The sequence below is a fragment of the Sprattus sprattus genome (genome assembly GCF_963457725.1).
Source record: "Sprattus sprattus genome assembly, chromosome: 4".
Taxonomy (NCBI): Eukaryota; Metazoa; Chordata; class Actinopteri; order Clupeiformes; family Clupeidae; genus Sprattus; species Sprattus sprattus.
The window spans coordinates 17,126,215-17,151,722 of NC_137923.1; the positions used below are offsets into that span (position 1 = coordinate 17,126,215).

At 41.7% G+C, this 25,508-nt stretch overlaps 4 protein-coding genes across 4 annotated transcripts; 1 reads left to right on the plus strand and 3 right to left on the minus strand.

Moving 5' to 3' along the window:
- Positions 1 to 5: 5 nt before the first annotated feature.
- mettl17 (methyltransferase like 17) lies at positions 6 to 6,680 on the minus strand. The gene is made up of 14 exons (XM_080836509.1): positions 6,526 to 6,680; positions 4,220 to 4,361; positions 3,908 to 4,057; positions 3,564 to 3,651; positions 3,387 to 3,468; positions 3,195 to 3,268; positions 2,979 to 3,073; positions 2,825 to 2,895; positions 2,593 to 2,700; positions 2,409 to 2,477; positions 2,000 to 2,050; positions 1,791 to 1,883; positions 1,362 to 1,573; positions 6 to 912 (listed from the first exon to the last, which is right to left on the minus strand). The coding sequence occupies exons 1-14, from the start codon at positions 6,601 to 6,603 to the stop codon at positions 804 to 806; spliced, it is 1,422 nt and encodes a 473-aa protein (XP_080692635.1). The 5' UTR covers positions 6,604 to 6,680; the 3' UTR covers positions 6 to 803.
- A 231-nt stretch (positions 6,681 to 6,911) lies between these two features.
- parp2 (poly (ADP-ribose) polymerase 2) lies at positions 6,912 to 12,491 on the plus strand. Its single transcript, XM_080837870.1, has 18 exons — positions 6,912 to 6,980; positions 7,074 to 7,162; positions 7,587 to 7,799; positions 7,904 to 8,074; positions 8,267 to 8,337; positions 8,526 to 8,576; positions 8,668 to 8,764; positions 8,875 to 8,950; positions 9,101 to 9,203; positions 9,497 to 9,656; positions 10,128 to 10,266; positions 10,409 to 10,472; positions 10,589 to 10,723; positions 10,976 to 11,103; positions 11,319 to 11,418; positions 11,513 to 11,611; positions 11,740 to 11,864; positions 12,175 to 12,491. The coding sequence occupies exons 2-18, from the start codon at positions 7,093 to 7,095 to the stop codon at positions 12,332 to 12,334; spliced, it is 1,962 nt and encodes a 653-aa protein (XP_080693996.1). The 5' UTR covers positions 6,912 to 6,980; positions 7,074 to 7,092; the 3' UTR covers positions 12,335 to 12,491.
- A 1,874-nt stretch (positions 12,492 to 14,365) lies between these two features.
- LOC308363388 (protein lifeguard 1) lies at positions 14,366 to 16,536 on the minus strand (the record flags this gene model as incomplete). Its single annotated transcript, XM_080836199.1, has 7 exons — positions 14,366 to 14,518; positions 14,834 to 14,977; positions 15,072 to 15,217; positions 15,385 to 15,553; positions 15,667 to 15,867; positions 16,119 to 16,189; positions 16,317 to 16,536. 7 exons carry the CDS (start codon positions 16,534 to 16,536, stop codon positions 14,366 to 14,368), a joined length of 1,104 nt encoding a protein of 367 aa, XP_080692325.1.
- A 2,421-nt stretch (positions 16,537 to 18,957) lies between these two features.
- On the minus strand, positions 18,958 to 23,522 carry LOC308364758 (E3 ubiquitin-protein ligase ZNRF1). Its single transcript, XM_080837989.1, has 5 exons — positions 22,836 to 23,522; positions 21,370 to 21,465; positions 21,049 to 21,154; positions 20,700 to 20,787; positions 18,958 to 20,518 (listed from the first exon to the last, which is right to left on the minus strand). The coding sequence occupies exons 1-4, from the start codon at positions 23,347 to 23,349 to the stop codon at positions 20,730 to 20,732; spliced, it is 774 nt and encodes a 257-aa protein (XP_080694115.1). The 5' UTR covers positions 23,350 to 23,522; the 3' UTR covers positions 18,958 to 20,518; positions 20,700 to 20,729.
- Between the last annotated feature and the right edge of the window lie 1,986 nt (positions 23,523 to 25,508).

The window sequence follows — 25,508 nt, forward strand, 5'->3', positions numbered from 1 at the left end:
CTATTATTTCCCGTCTGTTTCTGTGAGACAGTTGTCATACAATATACACTTTAAAGCAGCAATACGGAGTTCTGTTCCAAAACTAGCAAGCTTACTGCCAAATGCAAATTTGTATGCAAAACCTAGCAAACACCACCAACAGCTCAGCTGACACTGATTGAAGCTTTGACAGTATAGCTAGCAATGTCATGCTGTGAAAACTTTTCTTTTGTTTTTGCAGGGTATTCCAGCACGTTACACAGAACTACATAGGGCATATCCTGGTTGGCTAGTGGGAAAGACACAGGTGGTTATCGGTCCTTCACATGATTTTATGCTATCAAAATTAATTTGAGGATGGTACCAAAACTAGTTGCCTATAAAACCATACCTCAAAAAGTGTGAAATTGTGATATATAGATGATGATATATAACTTATTTTAGAAGGGGTAACTGGCAGAGGATGGGCAACATTAAGGTTATCGCAGGCAACATTGTTGGTTGTTGCTCACCTCTGTAGTGCCAAGCTATGCCAACCAGGTTTGCCAACATAGTTCCCCAGCTCCCCAAATGAGTTGTTCCCTGTTTCATGATTAATAATACTTTTATTCTGTATTGCCTCAAAGACAGCTAGCTCACGTTAAAAAAGTTTTCGTCATACCAAATTGTTTGGATTTCAGTGCGCTATGATAAAATAGTTTTCAGTGTGTACGCTGATAAATGATTCTTCTCAATACAACGGAAAATATTCTTGTGTGCAGCGTTGTCAACATTAACACTGCACTCAAAAGATGCACATAAGTTAATTTTATTGACATTTCTGATTATAATGGCTCATTGTCACTCTGAACAGTGGAGTCATCCTCGTCTTCTGCCAAGACGACTGGGAGTCGGTCTCCCCAGTCACTGCTGCGGGCACAGCGGTATGTGTCTCTGTGAAAAATATAAAAAATATCAGAACCAAAAACAAGCACATTAAGCTCTCTTATAACTACCTAGGGTAAGGTGAAAGGTGGCCACAAATGGGTTTGTTGTAAATGTGAATGCAAGACATGAAACACAATTAATGTCCTAAAACAAATCAATGTAAGAAGACCAATGACTATAAAAAGCATGGACAGCACACATCATGCTTGTCCGTTACATGGGAAATAATAAAAAATGAGAGCTGCCACATGTTCCAATTGGAGCCAAACTCTGTGCTTCTTAGAGCCAGAGAATCTGTAGTAAATTCCGGTTCACTTTTGAATTGAGCGCAAGATGTCCATGCTTCTATAGTCACAGTTAATGTACCAGACACTTTTGTCCAAAGCGACTTAAAAAAACAACAACAATTTTACAATCACTGAAGTCGACAGCAGCATTCTAGCGGGATACCAGACCTGCCGTGCAGGCGTGCTGTGACCACCAGCCGCTTGAGCTCTCCGCTGGAGCAGCACAGCTGGCAGTGCACACGTCTGGGCCGGCGTATGACCGGTGTCGTCAGTCTGCCCCACTCCACCTCCTCAGTCCCAGCCAGTCTGTCCCCCTGCTCAGCGGACCCCGTCCTGGAGATGATCAGGTAGCTGAACTTTTCCTGGCAGTTTTCCTGTTTCTGAGATGAGGTAGGGGAAGGAGTCGGAAATAAAATGGAAGGATTCAACAACTTTTCTTTCTGCTCCCGTTAAATAAAATGGAACTTTGTTTGCATAGACCACCGATTACTGTTCATATGTATTGTGTGACAGTTGAAATTTAATTGTGCATCAGATATTGACAAATCCACATGAAGAATGTATTAATTAATGTTATATTTTTGAGTGTCGACTCACTTTCGTCAAGGAAAGAGGGTAGTAGGACTGAACAAAGTTGCACGGCACAGACAGCCTTTGCATCATCTTCGGACATGGCAATGCATGGGTGCACTGTCAGAATACAGAAAATCAAATGTAAACGCAACTTCCGGGAGGCATGCTGTTAGCCTGTCTTCTAAATATACAAGTGCAAGTCTTTCAGATAGCAGAGACTTTATGGTACCTACCGGAGCAAACACAGATGGCATTCTATGGTCATACACTACTTTATCTTCATTCTGAAAAAGAAAGGGATTTCCATTATGATTTATCAAAACATACTGTAGCAATTGCTCATAGCATGAAAAAAAAAACAGAAAAGTCTTATAGACAAGAAACCAAACAAAAGGCAGAAACGTGATCTATAAAGGGACATTATGGGTTGCACTTTGAGAGAGGAAATATGAAATTCATACGCCTGTTTCATTAAAACGTCTCTTCAGTTTACTAAAAGTCAACTGGTCAGGCCTTTGCCATTAACTTCCAGGATTTGCCTGCGTATGAATACAATGCAATGTACTTTGAGATTTAGAGATATCCTGATGCAACAAACATTAGCAATATTTTTGTCCATACGCAGCGATTTAGAAATCAGACCTTCAGTATAGTGTCTCTTGCTTCCATGAGGATGCTGTGACCATCCATTGTGCCATTTTCCACCAGCACCTGGAGATAAGATCAAAAAAGAGAAGAAATTACTTTCATAGCTTGAGCACAGACTCAGCCATTGAATACTTGAGGATTTGTAGATTCACTTATGCAAATGGGTAAGGCACTCAACCAGATAAGAGCCAGTTTTCCTCCACAGGGTGAGAGCACCATCTTGACGCTCTTTGATACTGCCAAGCTCAGACAAAGCAAATGCCCCCACCACTAGATCAGATTGCACCTATAACAGAAGGATGCAATTGAATACAAATACACATTTATTGATCAAAATCAATGTTTTTTTTTTAAGATATTCGTTAACAAAAGGGTAATGAAACAAAACCTTGGTCTTGGTGCTGCTTTACCTTTGGGGAGACAGGGAGGAACTGACGAAAATAAACATTGTCGATGAAGGGTTTATTTTGCTCATCTCCTCCTAGTAGTCAAAGAGAAATGCAATGAGCGTTTGTTTTCAGATCATCTAAGGCTGCAATATTGAACTGAGATGCAATATAGTACCCCTCAAAAGTCGATCTGCCAGTTCATTCATGGCTCCTGAGCTGTCTACACAAACCATCTCTCTAAGGGAGTCTGCCCACAGAGACTGTGATGCCCTGTCAGGTCAGAGGGGGGAAAAACACACACATACCATTTCATATACCCATTTCCTATACCAGTACATATTTAATCTTTAGGTAGTTATTATATAAATATTAGGTTACAGACAAAACTTACCACACAACTGTTCCTAGCCCAGACCCAAAGTCCAGAAGGGAACGTGGCGAGAAGGAGGGGTCTCGTTTTTTAATCTTTAGGAAGGTGAACATCATAAAAATGAAGTACAATTAGAATGCCTACTTCACTCTGTCACACTAGGGTATCACTTTTAAAGTTTTGTGCTGAGGTATTCTTTAATCCATAATTTACCTCATGGAGAGCTCTTCTAACAGCTGCATATCCACCGGCTAACCTTGAGGCCATGAACACCAACCCTAGAGCCTCATCATACCTACAACAGAAAGAAAAACACATGGCCATGCAAATTGAGAGTTTAATTAAATGTACGCATGAATAATTCCAACTGGGTAGCAAAGGACACAGTACCTGATAGGTGTCCAATTGTAGGTACTTTTTCTTAAGTCATACAGAACTTGCTTCCTTATCCGATCTTCCAGATTGCCATCCTCCCCCTCTGAATCAACATAATGACGTACAAAACATTTACCTCTGTGATCAAATCAAACTGCTTGGGTTAGCTTTCTAAGCCATCCACATTACCATGTTCATTTAATTAAAGCAGGCAGATTACTGTTGGTTACATGGTGAGGTGAAAATATGTACGCTGATATTTCATAAATAAGACAGCCTGCCTGATCTCCTTTCCCATCTGATCTCCTACAGGAAAAACTAGGTTCACCTCAGCTTTGTTTAGATACGCATCATCTCACCCGTGGGATGTTCCTGTGAGGCACTCCACAGAGCCTTCTCCAAGGCCATCGCCTTTGCCCTCAGTTGAGCATCCTCGGCTTTTCGCTTCCTACTCCATAGGAAGTTGGAGAGACGCTGTGCCTTCTCTGCCAGATCACTGACTTGGGCATCTATCAGTGCAGAGAGTATGACCGAGGGATTAGCAAACAGACAAGACATTTAAGTTGAAATAAGAACTCACACGCTGATGTTATCTATTTGCAAGAGAGAGTCAGCAGACGTTTAAACCAAACAACAGCAATTAGTACTCTTTTAAAGTGTAGCCAACATACTTTTTATGATATACAGGGCACCTCGCTGCAGCTCATCAGGCAAACGCTGAGCTTTGAGATTTGTCACTCCAGGGTGTTTCCTGTAAGGACGGCCTTTTAGCAAGTCTGCCTGCACGAGAGGTTGGGCTGAAACGCTTTGAGTCTGAGGAGAAAGGACAAGAAAAATTGAATTATGATCAGCCAACTAGATAATCAATGTGGGAATTAAAAGCTGGCATAAATAAAATAATTCAACAGGCAGATCACTTCTTCACTAATTAGAAATAAGAGCAGAAATCCAGAGCAGAATACTGTATTTAATTAATATGTATTTCTTATAATATATATATATATATATATATATATGGGCCATTCTACCGAATTGATGCAAAGTCATGTCGGATATATTTTGAATTTTTTTATGGTTTATTCCCAAAACTTTGTCCGTATGTATATTGTACCATATCTAAAGTACACATATCTAGTAAAAGAACAGTCAAGTTTTATATTTTATTTTCAGAATGTGTTGGAATGTTTTTCCTCTTCCAAAAATTGTCACTACCGAAACACTATAGTTACTATAGTAAAAAAGTATTATTATTGACCTGTTCAGATTGTGTTTCCTACCCTTCTCTGAAGAGTATTTTTACAAATATTTCTTGAAGGTTTTCACAATGAAATCCATAGAAATTAATTTTTTACCAAATTTTCAAGTTCAATTTTTCTGTTTCGGTAGTGACTGCACTGTTTCGGTAGTGACTGCACTGTTGGATGGATGTTCATTTCTCTCCCAAAATCATCCAAAAGGTGCTCTGGGCCGCCCTTTAGTCCACACAACACATTTATTTAAAAATGATGGGATTGAACTACTTACCATTTCATTTTGTCACTACCGAAATTATCTGGTCACTACCATATGTTTCGGTAGTGACTGTTTCGGTAGTGACAATTCTAGCTTACTTTAAGCATAAATAAAGAATTCTAGCAAGCACACGGCTTGCAAACACATCTTTGAAGAGGTGAACACACATACAAACATAAGATTTTCCATGAAACCCCAAAAGGTTTACTTAATTGAAGAAAACATGCGTTTCGGTAGTGACAATTCTTAAGGTTACACGTCGATTTTCAGACTTTGGAACACATTTATATAAAAACTATGGGATTTAGCTACTTACCATTCAACCATGAGGGACAGAGATGCAGTGTCACTGCATGGTCAAAAATGCAGAGTCGTGGCTAAAACACAGGCTCAGCCAATGGACTAAAACTCTTGTGTTTCGGTAGTGACATGAAAACTAGGGACATGATTTTTTGAGTATAGTAAATTGATTTACAAATTAAACCCACAATAAATCTAAATATTCAAAGTTCTGTATCAACCCAATCATAAAGGTCTTTGAAATGAAATCATTGAAAAAAATCTAAAAAAATTGAAAAGTGTTATTTAAAGGCATTGAAATTTAGATGTCAGGGTTGGGGACAGCTACTTCCCAATAGAAAGTACCCTATAAATGATGATTTTGTATATATTTAGCTTATCACTATCTCATGTAATGCATTGGGTTTATATAGACCATAACATTTTCTAATTAAATATCTATGCCTAAATACCTAATTGTTTTGTAAATAGTTTTTATTGTTGAGGGACTGCATATTACACGAATTCGGTAGAATGGCCCATATATATCCAAACTGACGGATTGTGTTATTTTACACTACAAATAGGGCCACATTTGGCCAATCATAGATACTTGATTTACATACACCACGCCCATTTCGTTTTATTTTCAAGAAGTTCGTCTTTTTTTTCACTACTGAGCGTCACAACGTTTTTATCAAAAAACTTCCTCAAGTGATAAACATTCAAAGGTGCGGAGAAGCACTATGTATCTTTTTTTCCAATACAACCCACCATTAGTAGAAAAACATGCTCACAATGTGGGGTATATACCCACAACGATTGCACTCACTCTTCCGGAGTGGGCGGAAGCTCACTGTAGAAGTTACACTCTGAGTACATCGTTACTCTCTCCTAGGCTTCGGGGAAGGTCTGAGATTAGAGCCAATGGCTGTCCTTGCAGGACATCACTTGATTCAAGTGAGCGAGTGCACAGAAAATATGGGTCTACACGAGGTTAATAGCAGAAGACGTTGTTAGTTGCCGATATAGTGCACTACCAATTGATGCAACCTCGTTGGCTTGGAACCGCTCGCGGCTAGCAATTGAGTTCGATGTGTGAGCTGGTATATGAATCCAGAACCCAATTCAGACTACTCTCCCTCCGCTCCTTTTAGACATTGTAAATGTAATAAAACAAACTTACCCTAAATATAGTTTTCAATGGGAAGACAGACTGACAATGATGGCAGACACCAAAAACTCGGGTTCGAAGGGAAGACATATATCCTTATGGTCTGTTAGAAACACTACAAAACGCAACAATGCAGCAATGAAATACAAGCTTGCTAGACTTTCTTATAAAACCAAACACTACACATTCGTTTCAGACACATGACCCAATGGAGGTCGGAACGTCGTGAAAGTAGTTCCGAACTGAAACGGATATAGGAACCAATTATTGGCATTTTTCACCATGCCATTATGTTAGGAATAGTTTTCACAAACTGAAAAATACCAACCTTGAGTTGGAATTTTTGGAACAGTTTGTTTAGTTCAAGTAAGGGGCTTGTTTTAATGCATATGTAAGTGGACTGCCCAAGGGGTGATATGACGTAATTTGCGCGCCTCTCCGACTGCATTGTCTGTTGTCAGGAAGCGGTAAGATACTTGGAAGTTGAATAAATACCATTACGGCTTCTATTTGTCCTGAATAATAAACATGCACAACTAATCTGACTGCTCTGTATGTAGCTGACGTACGATCTAAGACATGAGACGAACAAGGAGTTGCCGAGGAAAGAATGAAGAAATTGCCCAGAATGGGACTTCTAATACGTCAGGTAGAGTTGGTATGCTCACTCGTGTGTGTTAGTGCGACGTTACTTGTAAGCGTCCAACTATCTACTGAATGCCAGGATTCTCTGTATATAACTCATGCATGAGGTTAGGTTGATAATATATATATATATATATATATTTTAAACCGCGTGCCCTCTCAGGACTAGCTAGTCAGAATTCCTACGTTACAGCTCATCGTCTAAGGGCTAGCTAACAAGCAATTGCTGACAAATACGGATAGTTTACTAGTTGAAGTGGCAGAAACTGTTAATGACAGGGTGTTAGTTTTGATTTTGCATCTGAAACTCTTTGATTAAGTTATGAAATCTACGATTAATTTAGGTCTTCAGTCTCTTCTGACTCTTCTGAAGGGACAAATGCACAACCGGCATTGACATGTGTGAACCCTTTATTTCATCTCCATAGTTGTATGGCAGTGGGAGGGGGATGATGGGCAGTGGGAACCCTTCCCACCTGCAGTCTGCACGCAGCTGGACGCTGCAGTCAAGGCAGGAGAGGCTTGTGTCACCTTAAACCATGTGTCTGGAGGCCGCTACGTGGCTGATGTGGTCAACATGGTCCAAACCAACCAGGTTACAAAGTACCAGAGGAAGATTCGCTCACATGCAGTTAAAGCAGGTCAGGCTGCGGGAAGCCAGTTGGTGTGGCAGATTTTTGTGCCACTGTATTTCTTGCTAATGTATTGACTCTGGTCTAACCAAGGCTTTACTGATTCCCTTCAGAGAGTCTTGATGGAGGTGATACAGGCAACGGGAACCTCATGGGTCAAAGTGTTGGGCAAATTAAAACGGAGGAAGAGGAGAAGCCTGCAGCCAAAAAGAGACGTGGTGCAGGAAGGAGTCAAAAATCAAACATGGAGGTTCTTACAAAGGAAAGTGAACATGAAACGAAAGGTCAGCACTTTAACCAGTTTTAAGTTGTGTGTCATCCTTAAATGTTTTGTGTTTAAAACTTGTTGCTCAAATAACACAATGTACTTCTGATTTTTGTATCCACGTACACAAACACAGACATCATTCCTTTGCATTCCCAATGCATGTCACATGTATATTATTTATATATTTAACCTTACATATGCTTCACAGAAGTAGTAAAGACTTTGGTCATGAAGGGAAAAGCCCCTGTGGACCCTGAATGCAAGGCCAAATTGGGAAAGGTATGCTGTCAGATCTGTATTACCTTCTAAAACAAAACAGGACAGACACACTGAATTACCTGTTTTTTATATGCTAAGTGTGTTAGAGGTCCCTGAACTATACATAAACCTGAAGCGCGAGTGGTGGTTTGAACCAATCTGACTGATGATTTGACAAATCCTTCCTTTGTTTGGCCCAAATGTAATAGGCCCATGTGTACAGCGAGGGAAACGACGTTTATGATGTCATGCTGAACCAGGTGGGTTTAGAGCAAAATAACTATGCATTTTGTGTCCACTGAAAAGGGAATCAATGACGACACACCGTATTTTTGCACACATACTCCACAGACCAATCTTCAGTTTAACAACAACAAATACTACCTGATCCAGCTGTTGCAAGATGATAATGCCAAGGCTTACAGCGTGTGGTTGAGATGGGGCAGGGGTGAGTGCGAGCACGAGTTTGCTGATTTCTGCTTAAGTATGTCATACAGGAGTATGCTGATTTTTCCTAGAGAGTATATAAGGAGAACATAACAACTCTTCTGTTTTCAGTTGGTAAAGTTGGACAGAACAATTTGACGACATGTGGAGGGGATCTTGCCAAAGCTAAAGATTTCTTCAAGAAAAAGTAAGGGAATTGATTGGCTGTCTCCTCTCTGTTAGTTAATGTATTCGGTTTAGTATAACACAATGCTTGAATGTTTGAATAACACAATTGGTACCCAGATCTGTATGCACCTACTATGTAACAGGCATATATACTCTTATTTTTTGCTAGATTTTTGGACAAAACGAAGAATGAATGGGAAAACCGAGCAACTTTCGAGAAAATTCCTGGGAAATATGACATGATATATATGGACTTCAGCGCCAAGGACAAGGCAAGAATGAAAGCCTCTTATCCCTTAACACTTACCCCTTAATCCACTGTTTTTATATTTTCGTATCTTTATGTTGCGATTCAGTGTTTTTTTTTCCAGCATGGCCATAGTAGATTAAAATGTTTAAAGTCTGACGGCTATCAGTTCATTACACGGAATAAGCACTGTGCAGAAAATACAAGAAAAGTCAATTTCAAAATACCCGATTGACCAAACAAAATAACTAGCCTGAGTGAGCAGCTCCACAGTGATCTTGCACCTTTCCTTTTAACTGTCATCTTCTTCATCCCCAGGAGGAGGCTGAGGTGAAGACGGAGAGGGAAGATCCTGCCCAGAAAAAGATCTCCAAGTTGGACATCAAAGTGCAGTCCCTCCTGGAGCTCATATGTGACCTCAAAGCAATGGAGGAATGCGTGCTGGAAATGAAGTTTGATACCAGAAAGGCGCCTTTGGGTACGTATTAGGGATGGGACAAAATATTGAGACAGATACCTGGAAGTCTTAAAAATGAGCTTGCATAAATATATCATAATATTTCTGTTCACCATATGTTACTGATACACTGACAACAAATTATTGCCCAATCAAGTGTTCATGTACTAGATACTAAGGTAGAAGGGCAACAGTACTGGAGATATTTTTGAGTCTGGCTTATTCTCTTCCTACATCGTAAATCTATCTATAATACAACAGTCAAGATGTGCAAGTGCTTTGAAAGCCACACTCAAAAACCAGATTTATCTACCCCACATGCTTATCCCTATAGCTGAAGAAATCAGCTGTAATCTAATGTAACCACAGAACACACCTCACAATTGCATACCACTATATAGATATTGAGGAACAATGACAGATTAAGGGTGACCTGTTTGTACTGCAGTAAATGCCAGTGGTAACGGTAAAGTGCTTCCGGCCCTGCTGTAGGTAAGCTCACCTCAGAGCAGATCAGTGCTGGTTATGCTTCTCTGAAGAGGATTGAAGAGTGCTTAAAGAGGAAGGAACGTAACAAAGAACTCCTGGAGGCCTGCAACCAGTTCTACACCCGCATCCCCCATGACTTTGGGTAAAAAAAGAAACTGCTTCCCAATTTGAGAGAAATTCATGTCTAACTCTGCTAAAGTTTGTAAATGTAATTTGATGTTTTGGTATGTTTCTGTAAGCATCCAACCTGCTTGTGACTAACTGAAAACAAACAAACTCATTAGGTTACGCAGTCCTCCAGTCATCCGCACAGAGGAAGAGCTAAAGGAAAAAATAGCATTATTAGAGGTAGGTCTTTTAATGTTAGTTTTTAAGAACTACTTCATCTTGAACATTTATTCTCATTTTGGGCCTAGTATGGCTGGTTGCTCACCCCGCCCCCTGCGTTTCCGTTCCCCTCTCAGGCACTGAGTGATATTCAGATAGCTGTGAAGATGGTTCAGTCGAGCACCAACAGTGAGGAGCATCCTCTGGACATACAGTACCGTTCCCTCGGCTGCCAGATGAAGCCTCTGTCTGCAGACGGCCATGAATTCCAGGTGAACTCCTACAAACCCTTGCGTGGTTTTTCTCTGTCATTAAGTCACTCTGTCCTCTTCTAGTTTGTCTTCATGTTTGTAGAGCTAAACTCTCTCTCACTCCCTCCCTCCTTGGTGAGTTGACCCTCTCTTATTTTCACTGACTCACACATCAGGTGTTGTCATTATTAATTCACTCTGTGGTAATGGAGCTAAAATGTCTCGTACTCTTTCTTTCCTTCGTTGACCCTCACTTATTTACACATTTTACAGGTGATTGAGAAGTATCTGAGGTCCACTCATGCTCCCACTCACAACGACTACACCATGACTGTGTTGGACATTTTTGCGGTGGAACGGGAGGGAGAAAACGACACATTCCTCTCCCAGCTACACAACAGGTGTCAGCCAGTCTCGTTCTTTCTCTCTCTTTTTTATTTTACTAATGGGTATGACCAATATCTGTGCAGCTCTCTCACAGGCCTCAGTCTGGCTTGGCCATCCACCAGAACGCCGTCATCCACCACGGTCTAAATGTGCATGGGTATGTCTGTCTGTCTCTGTGTTTTACTTGTGTGTGTTTATGTATGTGGCGTGTGTGTGTTTTACTGTGCAGGATGTTGCTATGGCATGGTTCTCGCCTCTCCAACTGGGTAGGCATCCTGAGCCAGGGCCTAAGGGTGGCCCCTCCTGAGGCCCCAGTCACTGGTTACATGGTGAGTGATTGAGCTTAGAGAAAGAGGCACACACTCTTTCACAACTTGGATGCTGAGTGACCACTGAGTGCCTGTTTGTTCAACTCCCTTCTAGTTTGGCAAGGGGATTTACTTTGCTGACATGTCATCAAAAAGTGGCAACTACTGCTTTGCCAGTCAGAAGCACAACATTGGATTCCTCTTGCTTAGTGAGGTACGTGCCAGTCAGGCCTGTGCTAACATTTGTTTGTTTGTTTGGTTTGTTTACATGTTTCTCTTACAGTAACCACCTCGTGTTCCTATGAGGATACCAGTTGTGTAAGGTCATTGTTGTGGTTTCAGGTTGCCCTGGGAGACACTAACGAGCTGCTGGCTGCTGATTATGATGCAAACAGACTGCCCTCAGGGAAGCACAGCACTAAAGGCCTGGGGCAAACAGCCCCTGACCCAGAGAACTTTGTCACACTGTAAGACCATCCCCCTGTCTCTGTTTTTGTCTATCTCTCAATTGCCCCTCACCCCCCGCCTGACAAGTCTTGTGGTGCCAGATGTATTTTACAGCACACGTTGGCAACCATAGGAGAATTTTGACTAATTTGATGGGTGGGAACAGTTTCCGTGTTATGTAGTAGTGCATCGGTGCATAGTGCTTTACTATCTCTTCTGTAGATCCCTTTTTAGACTGATTTTAGCTTAGGATTGCTCCTAGACTTCTCTCTCTCATCTTTCTTATCATCTCATCTCTTTCTTTTTTCTCTTTCTGGGGTTGTATTCCAGGGATGACATGACCGTGCCCATGGGTCCTGGCAAGAAGACTGGCGTGGGCCAGAACGGAGGTTACAGCCTCCTCTACAACGAGTTCATCGTATACAATCCTGCACAGACACGAATGAGGTACCTGCTGAAAGTGCAGTTCAACTATCAATCGCTTTGGTGACGCAGCTGCAACTACCCTGGAGGGGAGTAAGAAATAAAATGTTTTGAATAATAAGCTAATAACACCATAATTCATGTTATAAGTGCTTATTATTAAAAGTTGGGGTTTGTGTATGGAAAGGTTTTAGATAATACATAAGCTTGGTTAGTAGTGTATATGTTTTATTACAGTAAAATGAAATGAGTTGTTGTTGTTGTTATAATAAAAAGATATACACATGTCTTACATTACTGAGGATAATTTCAGAGCTGAACCAGAAGATCTGATAGTCACTAATGAGTTGTGTGTTTGTGTGTGTGTGTGTGTGTGTGTGTGTGTGTGTGTGTGTGTGTGTGTGTGTGTGTCTTTTTATATGCACAGACTGAACTATAATCAATCCATATATATCTACAGACGTGGACATTTTTTAATTATTCTTTTGAACCACAATTCAAAAGCAATGTCTGATTTTCATTAGTTAATTTTCAGTACATTTTTATTTATTATTACTTTCTATCAGTTTTAAGTTATTTCAGTGACCATTGTGGATTTTTTTTAACGGAAGGGCACCAGCAATTTTGTCCATGTCTACTGTACATATATATATGTGTGTTTATACAGTGGGGAAAATAAGTATTGGAACCCCTGCCAATTTTGCCCACTTGCAAAGAAATGTGTGATCTATAATTGTAATGGTAGGTCTATTTCAACAGTGAAAGACAGAATATCAACAAAAACATCCAGAAAACTGCATTTTATAACAGTTATGAATTGATTTGCATTTGATCCGGAAAATAAATATTTGAACTCCTAGCAAAACATGACTTAGTACTTGGAGAAACCCTTGTTGGCAAGCACAGACGTCAGATTGTTTTTGTAGTTGGTCACCAGGTTTACACACATGTCAGGGATTTTTATCCACTCCTCTTTGCAGATCCTTTTCAAATCCTTAAGGTTGCGTTTTCAACGGGAATGAATGAGATATTCCACGGTGCATGGCCCATACATAGTCCCCTCGGTGCGGTGAAGTCGTCCTGTACCCTTGGCAGAGAAACAGCCCCAAAGCATAATGTTTCCACCTCCATGCTTGACGGTGGGGATGTTGTTCTTGCGGTCATATTCAGCATTTTTTCCCCCTCCAAACGTGGCAAGTCGAGTTGATGCCAAAGAGCTTGATTTTGGTCTCATCTGAGCACATCCTGTCTCCTAATCCTCCTTAGGATCATTCAAGTGGTCATTGGCAAACTTCAGACGGCCCTGTACATGTGCTTCCTTGAGCAGGGGGACCTTGCGAGCGCTGCAGGACTTCAAACCATTACAGCGTAGTGTGTTGCTAATGGTTTTCTTGGCGACTGGGGTCCTAGCTGCCTTGAGATCCTTCACAAGCTCCCCTGTTTAGTTCTGGGGTTAACCTGCACCTTTCAGATGATCACCGACACTGCACGAGGCAAGATCTTGCATGGAGCCCCAGACCGAGGGCAATTGACAGTTTGGTTTTGCTTCCATTGGCTTATAATTGCACCAACAGTTGTCTGCTTCTCACCAACCTGCTTGCTGATGGTTTTGTAGCCGATTCCAGCCTTGTGCAGGTCTTCAATCTTATCTTTGATGTCCTTGGACAACTCTTTAGTCTTGCCAATGGTGGTGAGGTTGAAGGTGTGAAGTATGATTCTTTAGACAGGTTTCTTTTATACACATCACCAGTTGAGATCAGGTGTACCATGTAAGGCCTAATGAGGAATAATCTGTCTGCTTCGTGGGCAAATAACTGGTCTGTGGGAGCCAGAATTCTTGCTGTCTGGCAGGGGTTCAAATACTTATTTTCCAGATGAAATGCAAATCAATTCATAACTGTTATAAAATGCAGTTTTCTGGATGTTTTTGTTGATATTCTGTCTCTCACTGTTAAAATATACCTACCATTACAATTATAGATCACACATTCCTTTGCAAGTGGCCAAACTGCCAAAAACGGCAGGGGGTCAAATACTTATTTTCCCCACTGTATATATACAAACGTGTATTGTCTGTGTGTAAATGTGTGCATGGATTTTAATTGTTGGAGCCGCCCCCCAGTAGAGCCATTATGTGCAGGAAAATGTTGATCATGTCAAGATAAAGGATGAGTGCAGCGAACACATACTCCTCTGGGCTCAGGCTGTACGTCTCTCTGCCCATCACCAGCTGGCAGTCCACTGCCAGGAACTGCACCCGAGACAGGTATGGGGTTTAAGGGGCAAGAGAAGAGAGTTCTGGTTAATGTTACAAGTTATTTGTAATTGCAAGACACATTTATTAGTCTTCACACATGCATCACATTCATCCTTTTGTGTTATGCAAGTGTATTATGCTCCGCCCCCTATGGTTGTGTGGTCCCCCAGTGGCAGTTTCCTGTGTGATGTGGGGCTACTGTAGGCTTGTGCTGGAAGACATTATCTTCTCTTAGTGTTTGGTTTGATAATAATCTCTAAACTCACATCGGATATATAAACTTGACGATATAGCAGCTAGGGGGCGTACCATTGAAAACGCCAGAGCCCCAATGCAGCCATAGATGGCATGTGAAATTGTTGAGTAGAAGAAGATGCTGAGCAAGCCAAATTTGAGTAGGTTCACTCCTAGCACAACCAGGATTCCATTACAGATAGTGAGGTCCACTTTAGTCTGGGCAACATAAATTAATTAATGTATGCTGGGAATGAATATGGAAATATAAGGAGACAGCATTTGGAAACACTGACAGATTTGTAGATCCTACCTGGGCTGTGAAGATTATAATGGCAAAAGAGATGACCAGAGTTGAGCCCATGGCGATGACAACAGCAGGGGTGCTGTACCTCGAGGCCACTGTGCCAACCATGTAAGCGAGACTGAGAGTGACAAGGCCTTGGACACAGAGAGACACTAAGAAAAGGCAGACTCAAACCAGCACACAGTCACACTGTTACAAAATGCAGTGCTCTAAAGCAGTTAAAAGCTTTAAATGTTCCTGGGGAAGTATTTTCCTGTGAGAAAGTTTGAAATCAGTTGATTGATGCAAAGGGAAACGGTCTTTGGTTGCTCTTGCTGACAGTGTGGGGCGGAGGCAGGGGTTGGGGGATTGAGGCAGGGTTTGGGGCGCTGAGCTGACAAGAAAGGGTTTAGAGCTGCCAGGAAATAGGCACACAAGGTCTCCGCTACTGCTCTCTCTGTGCATGTAAGAGAGACTGAGAGTGACAAGGCCCTGGACACAGAGAGACACTGAAGAAAAGGCAGACTCAAACCAGCACACTGTTACAAAATGCACTGCTCTAAAGCAGCTAAAAGCTTTTAATGTTCCTGGGAAGTATATGTATGCTCTCATGGCAACTCGCCAGGCCCACCAGGTTCCAAGGATGGAGACGGCTAAAGGATCTGCATAAGATCAGGCACAGAGACACCAACAGGAAGATGATGTAGGAGTTGATGCACATCCAGAGGCTACTCTGCACAGCCTGTTTCACCACACTGGAGAAGGTGAACACACACACTATGCTGAAGGTGAAGACCAGCTGGAGAGTGACCACGCTAAACACCAGTAAGCAGAGTGCAAATTATTCAGATATACGGCTATAGGGGGGTTCAAAGTCTTAAATTGGGGGTCTGAACCCCCTTATTATTCACACCATGCCTGTGAGGTTAGATGAGGGGCGGGGGAAACCAGTGAGTTGATGACATGAGAGATGAGGTGCAGATGATCGCAGAGATGTGCATGGCAAGTCACTGGAATGAACGGATTGAAATCAATTGGTCAATCAATCAATTGGTAATGATAAGAGGGGGTTACCTTTCTAATAAAAGCCAGCCGAATGGATTTTTCTTCAAAACCTGAATCTTGAAGGCAGTAACCCTGATACACTGAATGGAAACAGGAAAAGATTTTCTCAGTACACCACTCATTGTTCAAAGCATTTATCTCCGCGCAATACCCCTCTGTCATGTACCCCATACTGAGAAAGTAGCACCAGTATTGATCAAACTTTACCTGCAGTTACTTGGAGTCCCATTGAGCTACACTGATCCTGAGCTTCGAGGCCCGGGTCCTGAGGACCGTAGGGCACATGGGGAGGGTTGTAGGGAGAGTAGGGTGGAGGTTGCTCCATCTGCTGCCCCTCACTACAAGGTGAAGGTGAGGACAAGAGTTTCTCATCGTCTGCACTGACCTGCATGGCTGCCGGTGCAGGAGGAGGATCCACATCTGCCATTCTGAGTTGGGAATAGAGAGACGTGAAATGAAGTTACACAGTGTTTCGATGAATTCAGAAAGATTCTGTATCTATAATAGCATAGCATTTCATGGGCAAGATTAAGGTCGTTTGTAAACATCTTCCTTACAGATTATGAAGAACTGCTCAAATACATTTCGGGTTGTCAGAAAACATGAACATTTAAAGGCCTAAAACAGCGGTAAGCTGTTTCCCAGTATTGCAATGCATTCTGTTAGTATTTATTTGAAGTATTGTCACACATTTCTTGATGTTACTAGACCTGAAATCAAACAAATGTAATAAAATGCTCTGAAACAATAACAGATTACTCAGTAATACTGGGAAACACTTTTAGCATTGAATCCAATCCATTTTTATTATCTAGAACAATGTAGGCAGGAGAAGATTACTTACCTGTGAACAAACAGAACAAACATATCCTCAAAGAAGTGTATGATGTATTTGGTTATACATTTACACTTGTACAATTCTTATCTATCCAGTCTATCAACCTTTGTAGCCTACTGAAACAGTGATGCAGGAATTGCCCAAAAATCACACAACAATGCATTACACAAAGGATAGCTTACCTTATCAAAATGACTCGTACTGATGGAGTCACTGACGGTGATAATGAAATGGCTGTGAGAATTGTACAAGATAATTTTTCACAGGAAATGTTTGATCTGTCAAGATCAAGAAGTGGTTGGTTTACTTCAGGGAGTTTCCAAGTGTCTGCAACTGCCAATTCCAATGTGGCCAGAATGTATTCTAAATATGCATAGGAAAGTTAGATTTATTGGCAAAAACTATCTTATTTCTTTGCATGGTACAGGAGATAGTAATGCCAAATCAAACTCCTCTTCTATGTTAAGCAAGTCAAAGGATTTAATATAGTATTGTTAAATGTTTCCCCGTAAAACTAGCTATAGATTTAGTTTAGTTTTTTTCAAAACTAACTGCTTATTAGTTGTTTTACACATTTTGTCTTCTAACTATTAACAAGAGGGAATTAATTCATACTACACATGAAAGTACTCTTTAGATATTTAGTTATTAACTGAAAAAGAGGGAAAGATCATTTACTACGGCGTTACTTTAGATATATAGGACTGGGGCCATTTAGTGTTAAAAAAATTGTCACAACATTCCATACTGGGCACAAATAGTAAGAATCTATGACAGATATTTCAAGTTGGAAAGCTAGACATTGCCAACACATCCAGTATACCTACATAACATGCAGGGGATGTCCACTCTACATGTTCTCTCCAGAGTCAAAATGTCCAGGATGTTGACATACTAGGATTTTTTTATACAGGTCTCAGAAAGAGGGACTAATTAGGTTTCTTTTGAGCTGAAACTGCACAAGACTGTAGTCCTGTGCAGTAGACATCTGGTGGAACATAGTTTTGGGCAGCCAGTCATCTATTATTAACATGCACCAATCAAGGTGAAATGTGGGCTTGATGAGGACATTTCCAGACCAACCCAAAACCCTCTAAGAGTCTAAGGAGGAGGCTAAAAGTATAGACATGCAAAATCAGGGAAAGCCCTGTAGGTGTAGCATGGTACGCATGTATTAGTGTTTCAGACAGCCTTCAGAGCCACAGTTTAAACAGGTTGTCTCCAAACTCTGACTCTCATATCACTGACCAAGTCATGTCTGGCCTGAGCAAACCAGTCCAATAGCCCCCTTGCCCTGAGTTCATAATAATAATAATATTATAGACTCACACAAACACACTTTAATAGTTCACACATTAAGCATATTTATTGTAAAAAATACATATAAAACACTCTTTCAGACATACAAAATATTTGGGCATAGAAACAGTAAAATGAACAAACAAGAGACAAAGGTATTTTGAATTGCCATACATATTTACAATTTAATAAATAAATACTCAATTGTTCTTTAGCTGAGAGAAGGCCGATTGTCAATGTCTTAGATATAGGCAATGTGATCTTTACGACAACCCCATTCTTCAATGCCATGATGGTCATCAGACACCTTACAGGTTACAATAGAGGAAAGAGACCATTTGCCAAAAACGCATTTCACTCTTACTTACTTTTCTTACTAAAAAAAAAACCCACACAAATAATCACCCTTGGAGTTAGATGACCCCCAGGTTACTATAATAGTGAGGTATTGCACCACATCAGTTAAATGAATACATCTAAGGAAACATCTTTGAATCAGAAGATTCTCCACATTTTTTAACATCAACCCCCAGCACTAAAAGCCTTTGTCACCAAAAAAAAAAAAAATCGCATCTCGTATGATTACTCTCTCTCTCTCTCACTCACACACACACACACACACACACACACACACACACACACACACACACACACACACACTTTTGGCTTTTCTCAAGTTCTCCAGTAGAGGAGAAATAGTAACATGCACAGGGTGGCCCTCTGTGAGAGGGCCAGAGCCTCTGAGCGCAGCCTGACCAGAGCACGCTCCACTGCAGCACACAAGGCAAGAGGCAAGCAATGCAAGGATGAAGACGACAACGACTATGATCGATCGCAATGGGAATAATAATAAGAATATCAATAACAACAATAATACTTATAAAACATTTGTTTTCAATGCTGTTCCTCCATTCCTTGTGTCTCACAAATTTCATGGGAGGGGCAGCATTCTGAACCGAAGCCAGGCCCCCCCCCCTTCAGCTGTTCCTGATGTCCATCCTCATAACAGAGCAGCCATGACGTGGTGCTAAACCATGCCGCTGAACCCAACTAGCTACAGGGTGGGGGCTGCGGAAATGTGCTTCTCCACAAGCATACAGGAAACAGAGCAAGAGACAAAGGCTGAGAAGGGATGGAAACTCCTCTACTCCTCTCTAAAAAACAGAACACAGACAAGAGCAAGGAGTCACTGGTTTTAGGTTAGTCAGCGGTCAGGAACTCCAAATGGGGATTCTTCTTCGCCGGAGAAAACAAAAATGCTCCATGGAGGCAGGCCAGAGCTGACTGGAATCATAAGGACACCAGTGTGCCCCACTCGTCCGTGCAGCCCACTCCCAACTCCCCCTGCTCGGCACACAGCTCTATGGAGCTAGATGGATCTCCTCCAGGGCACTTCCACACCAAGCAACTTAAAGCGACCAAACCACTTGATCTTGGGTGTATTGGGATCCCGGTTGTGTAACACAGCCAACTGATCAACGTTTTCAATCTCTACGTTCAAAAACCGACGTGAGCGAGCCATTTTGAAAGTCAAAACCATGTGAAATGACACTCCATTTATGAAATGTGTTAAGGGTTGCTAGAGTTCAAAAATAATAACACACAATAAAAAACCACAACCGTCACCAACTAAAAATATCTCTCCCACCCCCCAACCGGCTCGCCAGCAACCATTTTGAAAAACTCCCCGTAGTGGTGCATTCTCAGTATCATGCGAATGCAATATTTACGCATCTAACTCTCAGCTCACTGGTGCATGTGGATCTGACACCCAACCAAATAAACAGTTCTCCAGACAACGTCATATCAACAGAGTTCTACAGCTTGATGCATCTCATGATGTGATCCCCATATAGAGTAAGCCCACACCAGGCCTAAACCACCCTCTTCATACCTCGCTCTCTCCTGGGAGGTCACATACCTTAGCAGTCAGATTGCTGTAGGTGACCTACCTGTAAGCCCATACCCACTGTTTGCTTTTCAGTTACCTTTGATTGTTTTATAGAGCTTTAGAGAGAGGCCATGTCCGTGGAAAGGCAAGCAGAGCAGATGACCCACCACCCTCCCCTTGCCCCAAAGCCCTTGTTCCCAGCAAGCACCACTGGAGGGGAGAAGAAAGCCCAGGCTTTCACAGCCAAGCCAGAAGGGAGTTGATTCTGTTTTGGTGGTAGCAGAAATGTTCAGTGTCAGCTAAAAAAAAAATGTATCAAGCTCTCTAATTTCTTGCTGCCCCATCACTTGTTTCGTCTTGTATCTGGCCAGGACTGTGCTCCTTTAAAAAAAAAAAAAATAGAAAGGTTAACAATTTGTATCTAAGATAAAGTAAAGCTAAATGAACACACACACAAACACTACCATAACCCTTTTCAAGAAATGTTGAATGCCTTTTGAACACACCTATGTAATGTTTCTTTAATTTTCTCACACACACACACACACACACACGGGCTCACCTGAGTCAAAGATAGCAGGGCACAAATAAATCAATCAAAGGGGTGTTCGGGACAACAAGGCTTCACCTTGCACCAAGAGTCAATGCAGCTGCACAGAGAGAGAAAGAGAAACAGAATGAGCGAGTTTGAATGTGGCGAGAAACCCTGAGGACTCCATTCATATGACCAAAATGATGAGAACTATGATTAAAGAGAAGTGCTTCATGTATGAACACAGATGTGGAATTGAGAGGTGTTGAGGGCTGTGTCAGAGCGAGAGTGAGTGTGTGGGTAGGTATGTGTGTATGTATTGTGTGTGTGTGTGTGTGTGTGTGTGTGTGTGTGTGTGTTTGTACGCTTGGCTGCTCACCTCTTGTGGTAGACACACAGGCAGGCCAGGCGTGCGATGGTCTCACCCTGCAGCAGGTCTTCCAGACAAATGGAGCACTCGCCACTGTCCTTGGTCAGGACGTCAGCTGCAAACCCACACAAATCACTCAGACCATGTTGCATTTCAAAATAATGTTCAAAGCAGAACAGCCATACACCCCCCCCCCCCCCCCCCCCCAAAAAAAAGGACCACAGTGGATCACTTCATACGAAGTTCAGTTACATGGGTCAGGGTGGGGGTCTGTTTGCCATAAGGCACATGAAGACAAAAGAGATTTAGCCAGGAGACAGATGGACTCACTATTGTATGGAAGAGGGGGAGAGGTGAGACAGCTCAACAGGTGTTCCTCAATCCTTCCTCCAGGGAACGGTTTGGAACAGAACGGGCAGCGGATTGCTGAAGAGGGGAATTAAAGTCACAGGATTAGGAGGCATTCGCCATAATCTGTCAAAGCTTCCTCAAAACCATTTTTTTCCCTTCAAAATGAGATACGACATAACCACCTATAGGACGTTGTACCCAATATACAATGTTTGTAGTCACGGAATTGCAACCATTCTTTTTTTGGTTAAAATGTGAATCATTTAACTAACTCCAGGTTAATCCCCCCATTATTAGTTTTCCGACCGTCACCACAAGGTAGTCCAGAGGGTAGCGGGCCAGCGGGTTGTTTTACCCGCGACCAGTTGGCCTAGTTCTCTCAGCTCACTGGACTGCGGCCAGCTCTGTGCTCATGAGTCCTTTGACCCATTTCCTACCCCTACACTGGAGCATCACTTGCAGTCGCCTGGTGAGAAAATAGACCTCTCCCAGGGTTAGCACTGACCTTGTGGTAGCCAAAGCCAACTTCTCTTTATAGTAACAATACTATGGCACACTGTTCACAAACTCATAGAAGTATAGTAAATAGGCCTATTAGTGTCTACTTCGATCCCAGTGAGCCTTTAAACTATGGGTCATAAAAGGAAATCACTTGGTAGGAATGGCAGTGTGGTGTGGCAGGGTCGGCTGGTAAATTGAAATTCCCGCTAGATGAAGGACTGCTGGCCAGCGTGCAAAATCAACATATGACTCCATAGCTAATAACCCCCATCCAAAACTGGAGGATTTCGGTTGTTCGCTTGAATACACGTGGTGCGGAATTAAGATAATCTGGCCAAAAATCCTGACAATGCTTAAATTCGTACAATGGCAGTACATTGCCTCCATTGTAAGAACAATTGCCAGTTAGTATCGCATTTCCAAGCAGGAGAATGTCCTTGGTGTAACTTCACTGACTTTCCAATTAAAGGCAACCTTTGTTTTGCAGTAGGCCGGTCACTTATTCAATTATTTGGCCACCGTCATACGCTAACTGGTGTTCAATTTTACTATTAACGTCGTTATATTAATCTGTGGGCTGTGGAGGTATGAAAACTGCCAATCCATTACGCCAATATAGGTGTCCTGCTGGATAAATTAGTGACGGTAACAAACTTCAAGTCATTTATTATGGCAATTAGAATGTCCGACTGTGGAAAATAACGGTCATAGGGTAGTATGACTGACACAAGATACCTAGCGGTATCTAACTACCAAGAGCACAAGCTATCAAGGCTAATAAACAAGCAACACAACAAATATTCGCCAGACAGCTTGCTAACGTTCCACTGAACAAGCATTTGAAGCTAACGTTGCATACCGTTAGTCTGTATGAAATGTAAGCATTTAGGTCAGTTTAAAATGTAGACACTTTACTGTTCAGGACGCATATGGTTTCAACTTACTTCCATGTCGATTGTTCACTCTGTAAAGCCCAATCCATGCCTCCGACACTGGACGTGAATGAGCACCTCTCACCCGTGCGGATCTAGCAGTGACGTTGCGCCCAGGAGTGTGTCGACCACCGGGCAAACGCTCGGAGAAAGTGCGATGAGGAACGCGGCCTGTTTCCTCACCAGCCACAATTTGATTATTTATTGCGTCTCCGGGACTGCCGGTGTCTTCGTGGCTGCCGACGGTATCCTCTGCTGGTGTATCCTGACTGCCAAGTGACGGGGAGATGTGATGATCGGTGGGGCTTCCTTCGGCACTTGCCTGCTGCCCTGTGTCCGAGTCGCTCCCTTCCTCCGAACGGCTACGATTGGCTTCCGAATCATGTTCAAAACTACCAGAAAAATCAACCATAAGGCTTGTGGGCCTGTTGCTTCGGAGACGTCGACATGACTCTCTTTTAAGTCCGTCCTTATCAAAAGTCGTCGACACAACCTCTTCTTGTAAACGACTGGATCGTGTACCCATCTCGCGCTTTAACGTTGTTAGACTTACCAGCTAGTAGCTTCCTAGCCAGCTGCGCGGTAGCTCAGCTGAGTACGATGTAACGTTAGGTGTTCAAAACTGATCACAATAAACGCATGCGAGACTCAAAGATATAACGTTAATGCTGAGAAACGCTATAACTACACTAAAACGGATCACGACGTGTACACGATTCTCATTGATTAACGGTCCTTCTTTCTGTGTCCTCTCACCACATTTCCTTTCTTTTGATGTCCTCTCGTCTCGCCCGCAGTGGCGGAAGTGCTTACACTCCTTCCTTGCTAAACAGGGGTGGTTACGTCAAATGCCGGGTGAACTTTTGGTCCAATCGCAGAGGAGCCCATTGACTAGTTTGAAAAAGTGACTTCAGACTGCGTATGTTTTGGAATTCCAGGGAAGAGTCCCATGACAGGAAAACATATCCATGAGCACGGAATTCCCCAATTTTGGGGGCGCTAGGTTTGCTGTGAAGCATCTATTGCCTACACCTTTTAAAGAAGGTATCTACTGCATACGTTTTACAACACGAAGATACACATATTTATGCAGCGTAGCCTCAGTTGTTTCACTGTTAAAATTGAAATGCCTTTTGGACTTACAGTGACGATATAACTTTGAGAACATGATAAATAAACAGTGTTTCTCAAAAACAGCCTACTGTGCATCGTACACACTCCGTTTCTTCCTTTTTCAATGTATTTCTTTTAACATCTGGGTCTTCTGAATGATCCACAAATGCATATCTCTCTAATGCTAAAGTTTCAGTATACACAGAAAACACAGGACTAGTTTTTAACTTTATATTGCTGATGTCATTACAACAAAACTACTAACTTGCCCTATGCCTTGAGTTCAGTTGAAAGATAAGACATCTTTCGCATGTGTGTGTGCCTCATACAAAATTAAAAAGAAAAAAGGTGTTTGTAAGGCACCCAGTGCAACTTTATAGGCTTGAGACTCGAAAAATAAACATTCAATTTCCAGTCTTTTTTACACGTAGTAAGTTTCAATAACTCCTTACCATTACGTATCGACATTCAAGGAGCAAAGATGAGACGTCGTTGTGTGGTGAGAACTGATAGAAAATCGTACACACAACAATCGCCAGTGGGGAGAGGCCATTTTTCCATTGACTGGAATCCTGCTTTATTTATTGGTGGCACCAATAAATAAAGATTTGGGGGGGAAATGGCGGCGATTGTTGTTGTTTACGATTTTCTATCAGTTCTCACCACACAACGACGTCTCATCTTTGCTCCTTGAATGTCGATATGTAATGGTATGGAGTTATTGAAACTTACTATGTGTAAAAAAGACTAGAAATTGAATGTTTATTTTTAAGCCTCGAAAGTTGCACTGCCTGTATATTTATATTTTATATCCAGTATGAACAGCACGTGCTGTTTTGGATCCACCATCCTATGGGTGTTAAAATCAAGTAAAATCACAACAAATATCCCTGTGTTTTTGTGATTGTCTTTGGGGAGTGGTCAACCTTTCGCTATCTGGCAGCCAAATCATAACTACAACAAATAGATTTAAGTAGATTGTGGCCTTTCAGTGTTCCCATTCAAATTCTTTCAAATATACAGTATATATATTATTTTTGTCTATGGACATTAAATACCTTATAGGCACGATATGTCTGGTGTTAATGTATAAAGTGTATTTACTAAGCCTGTAACTGCAAAGAACACCAATATGTTTGTAAAATAATTGCCCACTTGATGGCAGAGGATAACCATGAAGTAACAGATCACAAGCTCAAGGAAAGAAAGACCTTGTTAATTCCTAACACAGTGTAGAAAATAGGCCTAACATTAGATTACGGTCAACGTTTTTAAATTACAGCAACCGCATGTAGGAAACACAGTTAATGCCTCATTCTGAGTGTCTGCTGAATGAATTGCAGGACATTTGTACATCTATGTGAAAGAATTCAGTTTCACATAGAAGTATGGAGCAACCAAAGGAATCACAATTAGCAGGATATTACAAATAATAAAAACATTGAAATAAACTGTTTCAATCAAACAGTTGTTAGTAAGAAGCATGCAAGCAAAATGAATAACGATGACACAAAAAACAAGTGTTCCCAATTGGTCAACTGATTAAGAGATGTCAAAACTCTGCCTCAAGTC